The sequence below is a fragment of the Centrocercus urophasianus genome, unplaced genomic scaffold (genome assembly GCF_019232065.1).
Source record: "Centrocercus urophasianus isolate 14NV4802_14NV808 unplaced genomic scaffold, USGS_Curo_1.0 seq_15, whole genome shotgun sequence".
Taxonomy (NCBI): Eukaryota; Metazoa; Chordata; class Aves; order Galliformes; family Phasianidae; genus Centrocercus; species Centrocercus urophasianus.
Window position 1 is genome coordinate 45,621,534 of NW_024884697.1, and position 16,137 is coordinate 45,637,670.

Sequence of the window (16,137 nt, forward strand, 5' to 3'; positions counted from 1 at the left end):
AAAATGCACTACTTGGCTAGGCAATTTAGTTGCTAAGGTACTCAGACAATTACTTAATCAGCCTTTTTTTTTCCCCTGAATTACATTTTCAAGCAAAACATTTCAATTTCATCTGTGTACCACTAATGCAAAGCATAAAGCCACAGTTCATTTCACAAGAGTCTTCATTAGTTATTTTATTACATTAGAAGGAAAAAGAGACAAGGAGGAGCTGAAGTGTCATTTCTCTTACCGTGACTACCACCATTGACTTTCAGCAAACTAAAGCAGTAATGAGCACACTGAGGTCCGCTGGCCAGTCCCCGCAGCATTTTCAAGTATGGGATGTAAATTGTGGAGGGAAGAAGATCTCCCATTTGCCTAACAAACTTTGACAAGACAACCTAGAATAAATAAATAACAGTGTTTTATAAATAAAAAAAAAAAAAAAAAAAACTGAGTATTTTAGGAAAACAGTCGGCAGGCAAAGTGAGAAAAAAGACTCTAAAGTTATCATAGGGGATGGGGGATTACACCAAAATGTGTGTAGAGGTCATCAGACAGAAAACACAAGACAGAAAACTGCAATAAAACAAAAGTTCTAAAGAGATTAATTAGACACTCTCTCAGTAAATGTATTGACAACCATGAGTGACTTGCAGTAACTCATTTTAGAGTAAGCAACAATAACCATATCCTGCAGAACAGGACATATGCAGATAAGCCACAGAGAAAAGATAATAATGTCTTCTTAGTGACTAGCTGTAATTGTGTAATAAGGACAGCAAACTTTTTTTTTTTTTTAACTCACACTATTGTATTGCTTCAGCTTGCAACTATTATTACTTTAATTTGAAGTTAACTGTAAATACTAAAGAAAATAATGTTTTTCCACTTAAAAAATGTAAAAGTGACAAATGCAGATAACCTGGCGCTGAGGAGGTCGCTGATGAGCTACTCCAAGATATGACCCCATGATGGTAGATGTCTGCAAAGGCTCTGATGGACACCAGTATTCAAGGGCAAGTTCCAAATTAAAGGGATCCTTCCTATACAATTCAGCAATCTGTCAGAGAAAGGGGGATGACAAAAAGTATTAACTGTATAAAGATGAGAAGATTATTTCTATGAGTATTGCTTATAGGTAAGCTAAACACATCTGAAACACAAAGCATTCCACACCCGATGCTTCATTTCTTAAAAATCTGTGAAAAATGACAGCTGCTGAACAATAGTATCAGAACAAATGATAGCCAGAGAAATTAAAAAGCATGCATGTTAAACTTTCATAGCTTTGATACTTTCTATCTAATTCCTACAGATGAAAGTATCGCTGACAAAAGAGTAGCATTTCACCTTAAGCAACCATTTGCTATCTTGCATTAAAGACAAATCTTGTATTGATTTATGAACATACTAGTTGGTATCAGGATCACAAATTTTACCTATTAAAGGAACATACAACTTCTCAGATAATTTTCACTTCTAGCTCTTCAGATAGCTTTACTACATACCTCAGAGCTACTCACGAAAATATTTCATTAAAACCATTTCTTTCAATGCCCAACATCTTAAAGGGACAAGCAGTCCCTACGTTAAAGACTGCTATATTTGAAACTGCACACTTGTACATCTGCATGCTAGTTAGTGGGAAATACATACATGTTTTTAAATTATAAATGAACAGAAAATATAAAACACAGTCACTAAACTTAAAATTCCTTTCTGATCTTTTTTAAGTGTCATGAGGCAACTTTAGTGACTAAGGTTTAACTAAACATACGGACTGTTTTCTTCCTTTTATTAAAAAAACAGGACAGTAACAAAAAGACCTTTATTCCAAAATTGGTCATAACAAGGGAAATGATGGAATTTGCAATTCCTGCATCGGACTTACAGGGGTCACCTTGCCTAGCCTTCTCTACAGCAAATATAAAATAGTCTTTCAAAAGTCTCATTACAAATACATCGCACATAAGAAAGAATTATTTAAATCATTATCACATTAATTGGCAATAATGGGGAAAAAGAACCAGTTTTCTCCCTATTTACTACAGAAAATTTTGAACAATTACAGAAAGATCAAACATTGGGTGAACAGTAAGGCATCTATACACACAGGTGTTTAGAACTTAAATTCTTTTTGTCAGATCTGAACTTCAACAATAAGAATTTTAAGAATAAAGGTTGTTTCTAAGTTACATTAAAATAATGTGTTTTTAATATATATCACATTATAATAATCTATAATATAACATATATTATGATATATTATGCTTAAGAAAACAGTTATTTTAAAGAAATCTTGCTATAAGTTAAATTATAGATATGTAACATTTTCTACAACAACAACAGCTCAATAATTTTTCCACCAGGAGAAACAATGCAGTATTTACTCACTAAACAGGAAAGAACCGATGCTTCAACATCAGAAGGCAGGGCAGTACACTCTTTCCACAAAAACTTACAACAAGGGTCAATGCTTATGTAAGAAAACAAATTCAATCCAAAGAGGGCAAGACCCAGCACTGAAGTTTATCATTTAAACACAGGCTTTCTGATGAATAAGGAAAGTGATACTTTTTTCCTATGATAATTCAGAAGAAAATAGGGCTTACTAAAAGCATTAAATGCTCCAGATCTCTCCGAAGAGAAATAGGCGGATCGTTTCCCATCTGAATACTCATGTGGATCATGCGAGCATCTTCATCAGCACGGTTTCTCAGCTGCTTCACCTATGCAATTTAAGAATTGGAGAAAAATACCATTCTGTATTTAGCTAAGAACGAGATACAATTGCAGAAATAAGCAAATTCTAAAATTTCATTGATTTATTTATAACACATCTTACATTCAAAGATTGGTTCCGTCACATTTTTACCGCCAAGGCCCTGACTTCACCAGATGCCCTGGTTTGACTGTAAAAGGTAAATCCTTTTTTTTTTTATTTTGAGAGCAAGCTAAAGTTAGCCAGATTTCACAGAATGTTTGGCTGTGATCCAAAGGGAGTAAAGAGTATTAGAAAATACCAGGAAATACTGTCTTCTATAGAAAGATCTCTGGAGTGCACCTTTCTTAGCAGCCTAAGGCTACTTCTAAATACAGCTAGTTCATCTTTTGAAAAGTTTTGGATTGGTGCAATTGCTTTGGATGTAGGAATAATGTCTATACCAACTAATAGCATTACAATAAAAAAAACGAAGCAATGAGGAAAAAAAAAAAAACAGTATTTTAGTCAGTCCTGCAAAATTACCAAAAAACAAAAATGCCAAAAAAACCAGATTTATTAAAAAAAAAAAAAAAAAAAAACAACAACAAAAAAAAGGATTTAATTTTGTTGCCAAAAAGCCTTTCACAAAGCACGCCATGGGATAAAAAAGCCATGGGATAAAAGCTCAGTTCTGTTAAACAAAGATTGAGAAGCAGCCAATTCCACACACCGCAAATTAAAATGCACTGATGCCCAACAGAGATAAGTTCACAGCTCTATAATATAACTTGAATTGCAGAACTGGATTATCAGCTAAAGAACTGAGCTGTCTCAGAAAGTCAGTTAAAATTAGGGGTAACTATGAAAAGGGTAAGAGCAAAGTATCTAAACCAGTATACTAACAAAACCAATACATGGACAAAACAGTGATGGTAAGTGAAATAGTGAATTATCATAGTTACTAAAGCTAACTGTAAAATTGTATGTATAATGCAGTCAACCAAAAGATTTATCCAAACCATCACTGACAAGCAGCAAATGTACTAGAACTATACAGAAGATTTAATAAAATGCCAAGTTACAGATTTAAATAAAACTAAACAAAGATTATAAATGTCTTAATAGAAAAGGGACCTTGCAAAGCAAACATTTCTATTTCCCTAAAAATTGAGACTCAGTAGAAATAACTCAAAAGCTAAGTACTGAATAACTGTAGCTGAACAAAAGAATCCTTTCTACAGCTACATCCTAATTGCCTGCCAATGATTCTTTCCCCTAAAACAACTGGCACTGGCCTCTGTCAAGCAGGAATATGAGCCAGTGTTCAGAATTTTGTCCATGGACTTCTTACAAAATCCTATTTCTAGTGAAGAATCTCTCTTCATAATTAGGCATGAAGTGCAACAAACCACAGGTCTGAACCAAAGCAAAAAACCTGAAGTACTCTTCCTAGAGCCTGCCATTCCATTGTTCAACAAAGAGAGACACAACAACAAACCAACAAACAGCCTTGGGGTTTTCATGCAGCTCTCTGGGATACAGGAAATGGGGCCAGATGCGCAACTATGAAGTCAGCAACTTGAGCCTGAGTCAGTCCCCAGCTCTTCCACCTCCATTCAAATAATCTGCCTATATCTCTTTCATGAAATTTGGTACAAACACAAGAACATACTTCATCTCTGGTGAAACACCGCTCTCCTCACAACCACCTCATAAAAAAGAAAAGCCATCATAAAAAAGTTCCCAGATTCAAACATGTTAGCACCTGATTGTTCGAGGAACTTTCATAACATACACCTCACATACTGCTCATCTACTCAAAATATTCCTAAGGGCTACTGCTTCTGTATTACAGAAGACACCACTGTAGGCAGCCTTCAAACAAAGTCCAAAGTCTGTTACAATGCAGTAAGTTTTGTACACAGGCAACCACTGCAGCAGAAGTACACTGCTAAAGTTATCTACAAAAATTTGCTTGAAATGACATTTGTTCCATGGATATTCTGTGAGTTAAACAGACAGTTTCAGAAAACAACACATAAAACCAACAGATTATAAGTTAGGATTAAAGATAAAAGCTATCTCCAGCTTGATTATATGTGCACTCAGAGATTCTCAAGGCTCAAATAATGTGTTCCTGCCAATATTGTTCATTGTAAACTGGCAGAACGAGAACATAATGTATTTTAAAATCCTCCTTCTTTTCCCTCATTGAAAGAAGTAATTATTTGCAACTCCAGTTACAGCTCACCACAATGAAGGTCACAAAATAAAGCTTCTATCAATTAAATAAAAGTATTTCCATAGAATTTTAATTTTCCATGCCCAAATATGAGCTCTTACACAAATAAAACTGTTGTAACTGCTTCAAACTTTTTAAAACCCTTTTGCAGCATTTCTGTTCTAGCTCTTCAACCAACAACTGGTGGTACTAAAAGAAATAGCAGAATCCTTCCCTTTAAACATGCAAAAGTTTGTCAGTAGAAGAATGAAATAAACAATGAAGGACAAAAACAGTCTGTTCCTTTAGGTTATACTACTGCCTGTATCAGAAGAGAAAAAAAAAGATAAAAAGTACACATAGTGCCAACAACCTCAGAATTCATTCAGATTCTGAGCATTTAAAACAAAACCAAACCACAACCACCACAATAGCTTGCTTTGCAAATCTCACCACACTGAAATAAAACATGGTTTTTAAAGTGCTTCACTGTGGAAAACAAATCCCAAATGTTATGGATTCCACAAAAGAGTTTTGAAGGCTGATGTCAGATTCTCTACATTTTCTGACCTAAGTTTTGAACTATAGAAGACATGGCCACATTCCTCAAGAACTGCTATTTGCAGAAAAAAGCTTACTTTCATTGGCATGAGCGCAAGGAAGTCTGTGACGAGGTTATGAATCTTGCGAATATAAAACTCCTCCTGGTAGAAATTTTCAGATCCCACAACAGATTCCGTCAGGAACAGAAAGACATTATCAGCAACCGCCAGCTCTGCCATGGCTTCATCTGCCTCAGTGAATTCTGCAAGAGCTGAGCGATTGAAAAAATATAAATTACAGCATACAGAAAAAATAAATCACTACTATCTGTTAACAAAGTAACGTATTTCAGAATATCTGTCTGAAAAACAAGCCAGCATGCTTCTATCCACTAAGCCTTTTTTCCACTGCACAGGAAAACTCCAGACTAGAAAAGACAATTTAATGTAGGGTAGTAGTTTCAATTTTCTTCTGCAAGTAAGATAAAGAGCATAATGCGTTTACCTCACCAAATCTAAGGCTGTGAACTAAGAAGTACAAACCAACTTTAATTTAACGTAAATTACAATGTTTACAATTTCTTTAACAAATATTCTGTAGAAGACTGGATTCTGACTTAGTAGGGAACATGGACAGCTTGTGAAGTACAGGAGAAAAAAAAAAAAAAAAAAGAGATCTGTCCTCTTCAGATACTGAGGTTTAGTATCTCCAGAGGCAAAAAGTCATAAACATGAATCTATTTTTAATTTCAGTTTCAAGTTCCATTAAAGCAGATAAGATGCAATTTTTCACATTTTTCAATGTATTAAAATCCCTTTCACTTCAATGAGACACCATACAATATTAATGTCTAATGACTAATGATTTCTAAATCTGTGTACGTATCAAAGCAACAACCAAATGCACATACTGAGAAAGCTTAGCAGGAGTGTCAACAGCAGCTTTATCACAAAAGCAAATACCAGTGCTTCTAGAAGTCAACATACTTTGACTTGCAAGCTCAGAATAATGAAGTGCAGCGACTGACTTTGTGGTAATTTACCTGTCACGTCAGACAGCTGGGATATTCCTCGTAAAGCCAGTGCCCAGGCTAATCTAACCGTCGCTTGTAAGCCTGGTAGTTTCCAAGGCTGAGACTCCTGAAGACGAGTGTGTATTGTTGCTATGTACTGTCTTTCTGCTAGTAGAGGGAGCCGGTGCATCAGATCTTGAAGAAAAACAAAGCCCCAAAGGCAACACCATCACCCCGTGAACGTGGAAACAAACATGCAAAATTCTACCAATTTGTTATAAACAAATAACAAAACTGGTTAAATAACAATGTATCCATCTGCACAGTATAACCTCCCTGAGAAAGAGATCTGTCAGCGTTACCTTCACGATCCTCTGTGCCTTGTTCCAGAAAGCTGACATCAAAGCAGTAGAGGAGTGCCATGAGAAGAGACAAGTTGACGCTGTCCAACGAGCCATCAGCTTCTACTGTTACTTTCTCCAAGTAACTTATGAGGATTAGGGTGTCATCCTTACTCAGCGGTGACTGGCAGGTCCAGACAAAGAGACTTTCAGCCAAGGACTGTCGGCATTCTTTGATGAGATCAGAAACCTTTTCAAAAGAAATAAGAGTATATAAATGTACTAGCAATAAGAGCATATAAATGTATTAGCAACACAATGAATTTGACTTTTGCAGTCAATTATTATGACTACAGTAAGTGAAAAACAACTCTAAAAACAGCAGGAGACAATGCTGATATTTTTTTCGTTGTTGAACAACAAAAGGCACATTTTTTCCTGTTAAATGCCTTCATACTTCCTGCCATTTCATGTGAGGTGTGACACGATATCTCTGATTATGACAATATGCAAACCAGCATGACAGTCAAAGTCCAGAGGCATGAATCTACACAGAATTTTTGCAGCAATAAACGCAGTACATACAAAAAACTACAAGGAAATTCTTTGCATAGTTTCTACATAAGTAGCAAAAATATAAAACTGGTTACTTGGCAGAAAATAAATTAACTGATTACATCATAGAATAATTTTTAGATACATCACATATCAGAAGGAGCTGGAGATAAAATATTTAAATGTTTAAAATCTTCCTATTGCAAATACACTCTACTGCTAGTACTAGTCTCAATTAATTCCAAGGAGTACAAAAATGAGAACTAGTTTTCAAGCAGTTTTTAATGCTTACAATTTGAGATGCTTCTGATCACATTAACATAAATGGATAATTAAAAAATGAATTATTTGCCTGACTAGACCTGGTTTCATTCCGTTCTAAACATTTGTGAATTTTATTTTTCTATTTTTATTGTATTCTACTCCTTTTTTTTTTTTCTTAGTGGTGATAATGGTGGTGATGAAAGCAGATGGTTAAATTTACTCCTAAGAATAAAATAGCAAAAGAAAATTTCACTACATATAAATATTACATTTTCTTGTATACAGCCCTTAATTCGTCTTCTTCGTTAAAGATAACGTGTGTCCTAATAAAAAGGAGGAACACAGAAACAGAAATGCTGGTAGTAATTTGGATTACTACCAAGTAAGTATGAGTAAATACCTTTGTGTCTCAAATAGTAACCATGCTTCCAAAGGTAGAGAAAAGAAACCAGAAAGTAGGGAGAAAAAAAAAAATCAATCTTTATCTCCTTGTGATCTAACAACATTTTGCCCTATGCAGTCATTTGGAAGAATAATTACACCCAGTCCCCTCTTTACCTCTTTGCGATGTTTCTCACTGCCCAATCCTCGCTCCCTCTGGAGTTTATCAAATTCATGGTTTAAATCAATTTGAGACACGAGTGTGAGGATTTTCTGAGTCAAACCCTGCTCCATTAGGTCATCTGTAAAGCGTGTTGTCATGGACACTAGCTCTTGACTGTAACAGAGAGAAATATAAATTTAACAATTAATCATATTATTCTCAGTCCCAGAGGAATTCTAAAACAATGAATCCCATCAACCGCATATGCTAGCTGACATAAAATGTACACCTACATTATATATATAAAATAATCAAATGTACAACAGCGATGAGTAAGCAGCGCTCTCAAAACACGCTGAATGGATACAAAGTGTGTAGGTAACTAGGTTCAAGAACATGGAATATGAGGAGAGTACAACATGGATTAGGTAGGTTAAGATTTCTATCAAAAGGCAAAAGTATTTTATATAAGATGTACATAATTCATAAGCTCACATTTGCTCTTTCTCACTAGCAAATGCATTTGTCCAATTATATACATCCTACAGAAGCAGCAAAATTTTTAAAGCAATACTTTCTTTTAAGTTGCAGAATTTAAGTTTATGCCATAACACATTATTTTATTCTTTCTCTATTTAAGCAATCACTGTGCACTGGAACTAAAGAGTGCATAATGGTTTTAGTCCAAAAAAACCATTATGCTCGCCAGTGGACAGTGCATCCATCTTAAGTAGAGGCAGCAGTACAATTCTCTGCTTTGTGGGATGTGGGAAGTCAGAACACAGCACAGGCAGAAATTCAGTCTCTCAAATACTGAGTAATCATCACTGGTTTGAGCAGCACTAACTGGGAGGGTGTGTGAAGCAAAACACTGCTAAAAGCTGAAGCAGTATGAAAGAACTGAAAATAAAATGGGTATCCTCATAATTTGTTATTTGTATCACTAAGACAGAGAACGTTATGTTTAAGCATGAAAGCTACAGCATTCGGTTATAAGTAAGACAAACCTGAGAATATCTGCATTCCCACAAGTCTAAACCATTTAAAAGCATTAAAAGTAGCTAACCCTAATACAGACCTGAGTTCCAATGTCCAAGTCTTGCCTTGGCGTGACTGGATGAGGGTTCGTAGTGAATTAGCTATGCATCTTTTTCCATCCCAGTACAACAGCACAGCCACAAGACCTCTTGTAAGGCCAGGAAAATGAGGTTGCTGGTGTTCTCCTATTGAGTGAAAATGCACAGAATATCCAAGGAAATTTGAGCATACGCATTTTGATGACAGCTTTGCATCGCTTTATTTCTAATTGAAACATAAACATAGCATTCAAGGCAAGCATTGTTACCATCACTTTGATTTGTTTCAGGTGTTTCCAAGAAATTATAGGTATTTTGGATGATATTAAAACTCATATTCAACTATTAAAAATTTCACAAGCTTAAGAGTAGAAGTGCACGTCAATAAATAACCTAGTTCAAACGGCATTTGCAATATCTGCCTATCTTAATAACCAGTCCAAGCTAATTACCAGAAAAATTTTTTTTTCTGTTCAAAATTGAATTTTCTGCCTCAATTTACATAAAAAGAAACAAGTTCCAAACAGAAATTGAGACTGGCTTCAAGGTGTCTTTCCAAACGTGACAAAACTAACAAGCCATTTCCTTATGAATTTGAAAAAAAGTTAATGATGAACCTAACTAATAATGATAATTAAGATATTATATTTTAGTAACATTGAAATCAATTTTTTATCTGGAAGACTCTTTCCAGAATACATCCCTTATTAATCATTTATTAGATTATAACTAAATGCAGCTACATAATAATACGTAACTAATACATAATTTCCAGAACCAAGGTCTACTTTTAAACTACTTAAATTATTTTAAAACTATGCTTAAGTTCAGTGATAGACAAATAAATTATTTTAAAAAATCATGTTACCCCCTTTTGCAAAATCTGCGTAAGACATAAACATAAAAGTTCAGAACACTGCCTTTATGTTAAATGATAGCAGGTAGTAGAGTTCACTTAAAGACCATTCTAGATGTTAGGAAAGTCAGGTCTTGACAGAATCATGCATTCATGTTAAGCATCACTTAAGATAAAAAGGAAGACTCTATTTAAGCTGGCTTTGTCCAGCTCTTAAATATTTTCCCTTCTCACCAGCTAGAAGAAGCTCAACAGCTGCCAACTCTCCGATATCAAAGAGGTCACTGAGGATAAAGGCTTCTCTGATGAGTTGCTCTGGCAAAAGCCTGGTTCCCTGTTGACCCTGGATAGCAACCCCTTCTGTACTTGCTTTCTGAACTTTCTCGTGCTGCTGAACATTCTTTGGCTGGAAGAGAAACAAGCATCGGAAGTTATTCAAAATGGCAAGTTGAAAAACTGAATGAAGCTTTACACTTTAATCCTTCCTCACAAATACAGTTCTGACAGGTTAGATTGTCATCTTAAAAACAAAGGCAGCATTTCTAAACATGAAGATACCAAAGGCATCCTAAAAATGCTTTACACTTGCACAGCAATGGTCTTGTAGTTAGAACATAGCAAAAACAGTATTACACAATCATTGTTAATTTACTGAAAATAACAGAGCTGAAAATTAAATTTTGATAAAATTCTCTACAGAAATTAGTATCAGTTCAATGAAAGATACCAGGAACGTTGATCAGAACTGCTGCTTTTCTCCAGATCACTATTTTTTACATCATAATTTTTTCTCTTAAACTCAGACACTCAAATATGCAGACAAATCTCCATATCTCACTGTTAAATTTTCTGATCTACCAGTCTTGTAAAGCTATACACTACTTCAGAAGTAACAACAGAAGACATTTACAGCTACTACCTTGTGATCCACTAGTCAGGAAGCAGTGAAATTTTTCAAATCATCTCCTACTCTGAGCAATTTATATTGTATATTTCATAAACTCACACGTTTACCTGTTCAGCAGGCTCATTTATCTAACCGACTGAAGCACGAGCAAGGACCAAAGCCAGAAGAAATAGCTTTGTGCTTCATTTCAGACAAGCAAGAGTACTTGGGAAAAAGCAACACTGAACCAATGGATAATCAGATGCTCTTACTGTTCCTTTCAAAACATTCAAGTAATCAGAAGAAAAATGTTACAGTTATCCTCTACAAGAGGCAAAATAACATGTATTTTTCAAGCTATTTCTCTTCATAGAACAGAACAAGATTTCTGTAAGACATTTGTGTAATGTACTGTAAAAAAGTAGAATAAAAAGCACAGTCAGTGCCTAAATAGTATGCAGTCCAACAATACAAAACAGTAAATCATTGGTTCTCCAAATCATTCTGCAAGAGCATTAGTCCAGTACCGGATTTCTGAAGAGAGAAATGAAGTCAGATCTGTGTTTCTTTAAGACCTGGTCGAGGCGATGAATGGCTTCAGGTTGCCTTTTCCAAATGGCATTCATTACAGTCTGCCATATGTCCTTATATGGACCCCACAAGCTGGCAGCTAAAAGGAGAAATAACATCGTCAGAAATAAAAATAGAAATTTTTAAAAATAGAAAGAAATAAAACAAAAAGAAAAAGCATTTGAAATAGGAAGAATTCTTCATATAGTATTTTCAATAGGCTTTTTTTAGTGACAGTCCCAGCTTGACAAGTATGGATTGTTACACATACCAAGCAAAATATATTTTGCCTTCTACAGTACACAAAACAACAATCATCCAGTATAAAACTTAATTGATTTAGAGAAACAGACAAGATGATGCAAGCAGGTAAGTTTTGGGGCTGAAAATCACCACCTTGTGTCCTTATATACCTAAGAAATTCAACAAACTTCAGTAAGATTAAAGAATAAGTACAAACTGAGCAGCAGAACTTGAAGCTGAATGAAATTCAGCAAGGCAGGCTTCCTGCTTTCTGTTCTTGGTAGAATGACCAAAACAATGAAATACTCAATAAGAGAGACTATAAGCAAACAATTGTGCTATCCAAACGTGATGCATCATCAGACTATGCAGAATAAAATATCATAAGTATAAAGACAATGTTATATAAGTACTAGAAATCATAAACCTAAAGACATTTTTACATTTGTTCACCCTTCTCACTCCAATTAAAAAAAAAAATACTTTGGATTCATAACACATTTGCTGCTATCATTCTGCATCAGTTTCTTAAAGATGTGAATTTGCTTTAATAGAAATAGATCAGCACAAATAATTACCTCAGTACATTGAGAAGAGACTAGGTTATTTCTGGAAGCCAGCAATCACAAATTTAAGTCAAGTCTGACCCTATTGCAGAATCTCTCCTCCTCCTCAATACTGAAAAGGAATTTCCTTTGCATACTCCAAACCCGAATTCAGTACTACAGCTGTCAGTACTCACTAGAAGCAGCATCATTCACAAACCAAAGCTTGCAGTATGAAGACTACATTAAAATTTTCCCCATGAGCCTCAGGTCTCATGAAAACAGTATGCCAACCTATTCCTCAGACTTCTAGCAGTATCACCCTGTACAGTGACAACTGCCACCTACAACTAACAGCCCACTAAAAAAAAACAGAGAGAAAAGAAACACTCAAGATTATAAGGCCCACATTACAAGAAGTACCAAAATGTTTCCCTTGTTAAGGATCATCTGTAATCATGGAAGTTTCAGATTCTACACACAAGACACTACCAAAAGAATGATCATATCTATAACCCAGTTTGCTCTGTGACAGGCATAAACTATATAAGCACAAAGATGTGCAGAGAAAGGAATAAACAACCAGGATGAAAATCAACTGGGTCATTTTCCTTCATCTAGTGACCATACTAACTTTTGAAAAACTTATTCCAGTTTTAGGACTGTCCATCCTACCAGGGTATGCAAGAACAAGCTGGGCTGCTTCTTTTGACAACAGCAGCTGATGCTTATGCCTGAACTTTCTGTGAAGCTACAGATTTGTCCCTGCTAGGTCTGTACTGTACAAACAACACATGATAATCTAAGGCAAAATGTCCATTAGTTCTAATGCTACATCTGGCTTAATTTTTATCTTGTCTTTCGTGTACAAGTTTCCACCTTCTACATCTATTTTTCTTTTACCTGTAAGGCTAAAGAATTAGTTGTACAAATTACGTAACAAGAAAGTCTAGACCCACCTGAATTATACCATTTTCACTTTAACAAAAGTCACTGTTCAGACTCTGGGGGATTGTAGGAATAGTCCCCCATCCTTCACCCTCAGATGAAGACTGTTTTATTAACATTTTCTGAGGTGGGGGCACAGGGTGTAATTGTTTCATTTAGATCAAGACACCTTTTATGTAAGTCGATTCCTTGCTTGATGTGGGAGTTGAGCATTTAAAATCTGATGGCTTTATTAGGTGCCTCACTATGACATACACTACTTTCTGGCCGTACCCACATTCTAGTAGTCACAGTCACAATCACTTTTCAGAATGTCTCTGTGCTTTCCATTTTAACTTAGTTCAAGTCTAGCAAATGCAAAGTCCTGCATCTGAGAGCGAATAACTATGCAACAATACAGGCTGGAGAAGGCAACTTTACAGTAAAGCACCCATGTGTCCTGGCAGACAAGAAGTTGAACATCCTCACAGAAGGGGCAGCCTCTGCACACAAGTGATCTCTGAGACAGTACTGCTCCAGCTCCAGTACTGTGCTGAGTTTTGGGCTTTCCAGACCAAGCAAGACAATGAAGTAGGCAGGCAGAGAACATAAGGAACGAGGAGAAGGCTGAAAGAACTGCCATTCTTCAGTCTTAAGAATAAAAGGCTAACTGGGGAACAGCAGCTTGTTCTCTTCAACTACCTAGTGGCACTGGGCAAAGAAAATAAAGAGATAATCCAGGAGAAGAATTAGCTCTCATGAAATGAAATTACCACGAGGGCTGTCAAACATTTGAGCAGAGGCCCACAGTTTTTTCTGGGAGAATCCCCATCCTCAGAAACGCCCAAAACTCATTTGGATCAAAGCCCCAGGCCGCTGCACTAAGCTGGCCCTGCTTCAGAGGGGAGGTGCTAGACCGTATGACAAGGAATCACAGAACATCCTGAGCTGGAAGAGACCCATAAGGGTCACCAAATCCAACTCCTGGCTCTACACAGCACCACTCAAAGATCAGACGTAGCTTTCGGTTTGGTGGTTGTTCTCGTTTGGTTTGTCTGCTGTTTGTTTTTTTGGTTGGTTGGGTTTTTTGGCATTTTATTACACATGCTATTAAGAGCGCAGTACAAACTCACTAAGTTAGCACAGCCCACCCCGAACCGAGCGGCCGCTCTCAGCAGCACCCGGGCAGGGTGGCAGCTCGCACCTTCCGCAGCCCTGACGGCCGGGCCAGGCCCGCACGGAGCCCTCCCTCCCCACCCCGGCGGTCCCGAGAACCGGGTGCCTCGCTATTCTCTCCCGTCCGGCGCGGGGCGGGCGGAACTCGGCCACTCGCCCAGCAAAGCCGCGCCCGGCGCCGCCACCCACAAGTGCGAGGATGGGCTGCGCGGGTTCCTCTTACCCGAATTTACCGCCAACGGCGCCGCCATCTTGGCGAGAGGAGGCGGGGGCCGCCGCCGCCGCACCCGGAGAAGGCCCACGGGGCGCGGGGCTGCCTTCGGCGGCGCCTCCGGAGAGTAGGGGAGCGCCGCTCCGCTCCGCTCGCCTCCCTGCCAGACGGGGCGAGGTCCCGCAGCCGCTCCCACCCCGGTGCTTGTGAGGATCAGCGAACGCCGTTTCAAGCCGCTTCACGCCGGCAGCGGCAGCCCGAGGCCGCCGTGCGGCGGGGCCTAAACCCTACGCCGTGGCCTGACGGGAGTTGTAGGCGCGCCGCGGCCGTCCGCCGGCTGCGGCGAAGAGAAGGGGAAGGCCGAGGCTCGGCTAGAGTCGTCCCGCTGCCCGCGGGAGGGCGGCCAAGAGCGCGGGGCGGCTCGGCTCCTGCCGACACACGGAGAGCGCCGTATTGCGTGCTACGCTTCCGGATTCCTTCGTGTAATGTAAATAATGAAGTCACCTTTATTTCATTCATTTCCTCATTCAGGAATGGGGATTCTTATCGTGCTACAGGGGATTTTCCGTGTCCCACCCGTGTTAATTACAGAAGGATGCCTGAAGTCAGTTTCTGCAGCAGGGTGTTAGTATAGCGTTCTCTTCATGAAAAAAAAATATGCTGTTTTTCTTTTCTTTTCCCCCAGACAAGAGTGGTTTGTGTTTCTATGTCTGCAAACTGAAGTCTTCGTGAAAATAATTTGTAAATGTTCTGCAGTGCTTATTTTGACCCTTATTTAAAATACAGGTAATTAAAGCAGTGCAATCCACTTAAAAGCAGTAAGCTGCATTTTTTGAACAACTTTGCTAGCGAGTGTGGGGCATCTAAAAGTGGTATCTTTCTTGGTCCTCTGTGGTAAACTAAGGTTTATAACCTTGTATAACAAAAGGACACTGATAGGGGTTATATAGGGGTTATACTATGAAGAAATCTGTCTTTAAACTCTTCAGTTTAAGAAAAAACTACCAGAAGTAAAGAAAGGACACATACGTATTGCTGGAGCTAAAGAATGAATGTTACAATCAATGCTACTATCTTAGAAGCTTTGCATATTTGAAGTCAGTTCACTATCCTCCATCCCAGTAGTAATCATCCAGAAATTCTCTCTCGTATTGCCATTAAGATAAAAGAATCCACTAAAAGTATGTGTTCATTTTTAGGGTCAATATTTTCTCCTCTTGAACTTTATTAAAACAATATTTTGCCAGTTGCTAAACAGTGTCCAATAAACTAGACCCAGGGGAAACTGACAAAATGAATACCTTCGCTTCAGTATAATTGGGTGGCAGAGAGGGCACTGTAGAGAAAGTAGCAGTCCTGGGGTGAGAGTGAATTGGTGAGATAGCTATAGGAAAAAGAGACCAAAACCAGAGAAAGTTTCTGGAAAGAAGAAAGATAGAAGTGGGATAAAAAAATAATAAAATAAAAAGTCTGTCTTA

General features: G+C 37.6%; 1 protein-coding gene across 1 annotated transcript in view; it reads right to left on the reverse strand.

Annotated features, from left to right (window-relative positions):
* Nucleotides 1–14,745, reverse strand: part of NUP205 (nucleoporin 205) — a 43,648-nt gene extending 28,903 nt beyond the window's left edge. Inside the window, exons 1-11 of the mRNA XM_042815970.1 lie at nt 14,672–14,745; nt 11,515–11,657; nt 10,336–10,507; nt 9,248–9,392; nt 8,184–8,343; nt 6,828–7,056; nt 6,496–6,660; nt 5,549–5,724; nt 2,598–2,714; nt 908–1,045; nt 233–383 (exon numbers count right to left, since the gene is read on the reverse strand). Coding sequence (XP_042671904.1) covers nt 233–383; nt 908–1,045; nt 2,598–2,714; nt 5,549–5,724; nt 6,496–6,660; nt 6,828–7,056; nt 8,184–8,343; nt 9,248–9,392; nt 10,336–10,507; nt 11,515–11,657; nt 14,672–14,699 — 1,624 coding nt within the window. The 5' untranslated portion in view covers nt 14,700–14,745. The remainder of the gene's footprint in view (nt 1–232; nt 384–907; nt 1,046–2,597; nt 2,715–5,548; nt 5,725–6,495; nt 6,661–6,827; nt 7,057–8,183; nt 8,344–9,247; nt 9,393–10,335; nt 10,508–11,514; nt 11,658–14,671) is intronic.
* Between the last annotated feature and the right edge of the window lie 1,392 nt (nt 14,746–16,137).